The following is a 4834-nucleotide window of genomic DNA, read 5'->3' as shown; positions in this document are numbered from 1 at the left end:
TGGGGGGGTTAAGTCAGATATATACAACAGCAACAAATTAGTTATAGCATTACCTATTCGTGGGTGCTCTGTTCAAATCCACTGCACATGCTTTACATTTTATTACTGAACAGTGAACTTAATTCTACATAACTCTAGTTACTCTAGAGATCAAATCATTCGAGAAGGTCAGCTGAAAAAGACTGACATCCTAACAAGAGTGAAACTTATCACAAAGCTATTTATCACAAAACAGTGGTGCTGGGTATGGCTCTTTATGAGTATTTGGGAGATTTAGAGATATTTATTGAAGAAAATTCTATCATATACCTGCTTCATCTTATTTTTGATATCAATCTGTTCTTGATCAAGAAGGTTCTTGCCATCTTTGACACGATTCTCCATTTCTATCCGGTAATCAGACATAGATTTTACTAATTCTGCTACCTAAAAGTTAACAAAAAGTAGGGTACAGTAAAATAAATATAAAAAATGCCATGTATCATTACATGTGTGTATGTGTACACACACACACTCTTACATACATACACAGACATAAAAGATCAGACTGAGTAGGACTCAATATCTAGTCACTGTAGTAGTAAATCTTCCAGTTACAAACATGCTTTAAGATAATAAACTTATTTTTAACATCTACATACAGATGTGTGTGTGTTTGTGTATGCACATACATATACACATGGATTGACACCTTATTGTAATTGTATATCTTGTATGCCTCAGGGATCCCAGGAACTATGCCAGAGAAAGTTTAGTCTCCTGGTAGGACCCCACAAGCGAGACAGGTCGAAAGGTAGAGGCCTTCAAAGAGAGATCCACTTGTCCTCTGTGCAATGGGTACAATGCTAACAATCCAGACCCATAAAAATAGCTTTGTTACAGAATTAGCAGTGAAAGAAGATGAGACAACTGATTGTAGTAGGCTTCCTGAGTTTTCAGAAGGTACTAATATATATAATATATATATATATGACGTTGACCACTAACGTGAGGCAATGATAGGTGACTGAGATATACCATGCTTGTGTAGACCTGTCAAGCCAAGAGAGATTGTAGTCGTGGTCAATGCTGGTGTCATGTCAATGACACGTAAAAAGCACCCATTACACTCTTGGAGTGGTTAGCATTAGGAAGGGCATCCAGCTGTAGAAACCTTACCAAATCAGATTGGAACCTGGTGCAGCTCCCCAGATTACCGATTTTCAGTCAAACCGGCCAGCCCATGGAAAGTGGATGTTAAATAATGATGATAATAAATGCTTTCCAAAATAAAATTGTACTTCATTTTTGAAGTTCCAATGAAGCTATCAGGTGATACATAAGCACTCGACTATGAATGTACTGCATCTTATAGCAGGCATAGCTGCAAGCTGATGAAGTTCATTACATAATTTCTTGTTTCCTTGTCATTTATATAATCCCTTATTACACTTTGTACTCAACTAATACTTTCTTCTGAAGCATATACATACTGAGTTCTAATACCAAATTATTAGTATCACTATACCTAAGCAAAATATTCAGACAGACAGACAGATAAAGATATATATATTGTTGATGATATCAAGTTTTTTTGGTTTCCTTTCTAGTACAAAATGACAGGCTGATATCAGCCCAGTCATCTCATATGTACGAGTATGAAGTAAGATAAGGTCAGCATGAAAACTCTTACCTTTTGAGCACGTTCCTCTAGCTGTAGATGCTGTTCTCTTATAGTACTTTGTAAATCATCATTCTCTTCTTTTTTCAAATTTAATTCTGTTTGGAGTTTCCTAAAATGGATTGGCGTGAGTAAATATTTGGTTGTCAGTTTTCAAAACAACTGCTTCCAACAATATATAAATGAAAACATAACCATCATATAAAAAATTTCTTGAGAAATTCAATAAATTTATTCATGATCTAAAAAATATTTGAAGAGATTATTCTGAGTTAATATATGGTCTAACCCCTGGATGTCTTCAGCAAAGTTCACTGTATTGCAAGCATTCAGGTAAGGTTTGGGGTCTGAGGATAACTACCAACCTTCCTTCCACCTGTCTCAGAGGCCCTGGAAACTGTCATGAGAGCTTCCCTCCCTCCTTTGATTAACCCATAACAAGAAGTAAAAAGTAATAATTGGCTGTTGTTGCAGATATGAAATGTGAAAAACTAAAATGGAAGATTATAATGAAGAATATTAAGTGAAGCTTTACAAAAGTAAAATTGTTTGACAGTTTGCGTAAAAAGACAAAGAAAACAGAATATCTCATGCAAAAATAAAAATATTTTAAACAGATCAAAAATATCAACTAGGTTACCCTTAGCCATCTGGTTCGCCAGTCCTCAGTCAAATCGTCCAATCCATGCTAGCATGGAAAGTGGACGTTAAATGATGATGATGATGATGATGATTATAGCTGGGAAAGTAACTACCCTCAGCTTCCACCATGGCCTCAAGATGGCTCTGGAACCAGGTGCATTAATTCCTCACCATGTCCCTGGGAAACTCTTTGAAAACCTCCTTGATCTTGGGCACCAGCTTGGCCTTGGTGTTGCAGGTAGAGTGGTTGGTATCTTTCCCAACTCTCTTCCACCCATAGTAATCCATGGGGTTACAATTGAAAGAATTAGGAGGCCAGAAACTGGAGCTGGTGAAGTTGTAGAAACACTCTGACAACCATTTCTGACTCTTTCCAGAGTAAATCCTGCTGCCACACATATGGCATTCCAGCAGCAACCTCTTCAGTCAGGGATTGACAACAGTCTCCAGTAGCTTCACATAGCTGTCTGAATTGAGCCTAAGGCCCTGTTCATCAGTTGTTGGATGAATTCCAGTCAGAAGGCCTACTGTGTCCCTTTCCTGCTAGTCACAGCTTTGCAGTCTCCATTTCATGTCTTACAGCTTCACAGTATTCACAGAGCATTGAGCAGCAATCGTGATGATGGCATTCCTCAGGAAAGCTATCCCAATATTCAGATAGCTTTCAGTTCTCTATGTCAGCTAACTTTTTCCCAACTAGAACTTTAATCTTTATGCTCTTCAGTGCCATTGACTACTCAACAATGCATCAATCAAGTTGTTCCTGAGAAAAGGAGACATAAAAAATTGTCAAATTTAGCCCTAACTACTGAATTATCTTTCATTAGATTAAAATTAAGTTATTTTTTTCATTAAAATCAATTCTTAAATCTGAATTTATGCAACTAAGCAGATGTGAGATAAAACTCCACCTGGATAGGATGCCTGTCAGCTAAATGAGGTGTAAACATTTATCCAGAGGCCTGCAGACTCTTCAGGTGGTAGTTCAGTTTCTCATCCACTTTAATTATAAACATATTTGCAATCAACTCACTTTATAGCATCTCTTGTGTCTTCCAGAAGTTCCTCTTTCGCTTTTAAATTGTATTCTAAATTTTCTATATTTCTTTTGCTTTCTTGTTTTTCAAAGTTCTGATTGCTAACTTTTGCCTGTTTTCAGAAATGAAAAGAGAAATAAATAAACCACTGAAACAATGTCAAAAAGGGCATATCTAATATTTTTTCTGACAATACCTATGAGTTTAAGATCCTAGAACACTAGTTAGGAGTTCAAACCTTCTACAGTCATTAAGTTATTCTCCTGTACACGAAAAATGCCTCTGCATTACACAGCCTTTTTGACTGATGATCAGTTTCCTTCTACACTTAAGTGATTAAAAGAAAAGGTATCCAGCTATAAAAACAATAATTCCAATAATGATGAAAATTTGCATAAAGAAAAAGAAAAAGAAAAACAATCCATTCAAGCTACACCAGAAGTCAATCTCAAAAGTGAAGATGTTGTGGTGAGAATCAGTGACACCCTTGGGGGATTGGAAGCATGGACTAGCCGAACTCATACAAAGAGTAGCATATTGGTTGAGACAAGAGGTCGGTAGGAGTCATTGAGAGGGCATTTTGGAGTCTCATGAAGTACGTCATGTGAACACATTGATTTTATCTCCGCTTAGTTAAATTATATATCCAATGTTTATCAATAGTATAAAATCTATGAAATTATCTTGTTCAAGTAACCCTTCTCCCATCTTTCAATGAAAAATCTGGCAAATTCTTCAATAATAATTTCTGTTGTTCTATTCTATTCAGTTGGAATGGGTACCAGCCGACTGTTGGTGTAGCACTCTCTCCCTCTGGGTGTTCTCAAAGGTGAGAGGATTGAGAGAGTGTCTATATCTTTTCCTGACAATATAGGTACCTAAAACAATTAGCAAAAGTATGGTGTATGCCATTAAGTCATATCCAAGTCAGAGTAATGGCTGTAGCATATATATCTTTATTCATCTTCTGTCCCTTTCTTCACCATCTTTATCTCCAGGATCTGCCCTGAAAACTTCATCACTACTATTTTATGTTTTATCTCTTTTTCTAGCTCCATGCCAGTTACTCTCATCTACTCTTCCATTATGTGAGTTATGACAACAGCAAGACACTAGTTCTACTCTGGCCCCTTCTCTCATACCTCTCATCTAGCATAAAGCTAACTTTCTCTTTTGTAGCCCCACACAGTTGGAGAGAAGCATAGTCTTGCAAGCTGCATAGTGACCAAACTAGTACTGGTGCCATGATAACAGCACTCAGTACATTCTGTAAAGTGGATGGCATTAAGAAGGGTATCCAGCCATAAAAACCGTGCCAAAGCAGACACTGGAGCATGATGTAATCCTTGAATTTATCAAAACCCCACCCCTCAAACAGCCTATCGCATGCTAGAGAAGAAGAAGAAGAAGAAGAAGAAGAAGAAGAAGAAGAAGAAGAAGAAGAAGAAGAAGAAGAAGAAGAAGAAGAAGAAGAAGAAGAAGAAGAAGAAGAAGA

At 36.9% G+C, this 4834-nt stretch overlaps 1 protein-coding gene across 5 annotated transcripts in view; it reads right to left on the bottom strand.

The window, feature by feature from the left end:
• LOC106874523 (coiled-coil domain-containing protein 18) overlaps nucleotides 1-4834 on the bottom strand; it is a 44051-nt gene that overhangs the window by 11843 nt on the left and 27374 nt on the right. For all 5 annotated transcript variants that reach the window (XR_008265453.1, XM_014922286.2, XM_052972621.1 and 2 more), the window contains 3 exons: nucleotides 3336-3451; nucleotides 1673-1772; nucleotides 310-426 (listed from right to left, as the gene is read on the bottom strand). Coding sequence is in view for 4 of the 5 variants with exons in the window: in XM_014922286.2 (XP_014777772.1) it covers nucleotides 310-426; nucleotides 1673-1772; nucleotides 3336-3451 (333 nt within the window). In the remaining variant the exon portion in view is untranslated. The remainder of the gene's footprint in view (nucleotides 1-309; nucleotides 427-1672; nucleotides 1773-3335; nucleotides 3452-4834) is intronic.

This window comes from Octopus bimaculoides, chromosome 1 (genome assembly GCF_001194135.2).
Source record: "Octopus bimaculoides isolate UCB-OBI-ISO-001 chromosome 1, ASM119413v2, whole genome shotgun sequence".
Taxonomy (NCBI): Eukaryota; Metazoa; Mollusca; class Cephalopoda; order Octopoda; family Octopodidae; genus Octopus; species Octopus bimaculoides.
The sequence above is the reverse complement of the archived record's forward strand: the minus strand, read 5'-3'. Positions and strand labels throughout refer to the sequence as shown.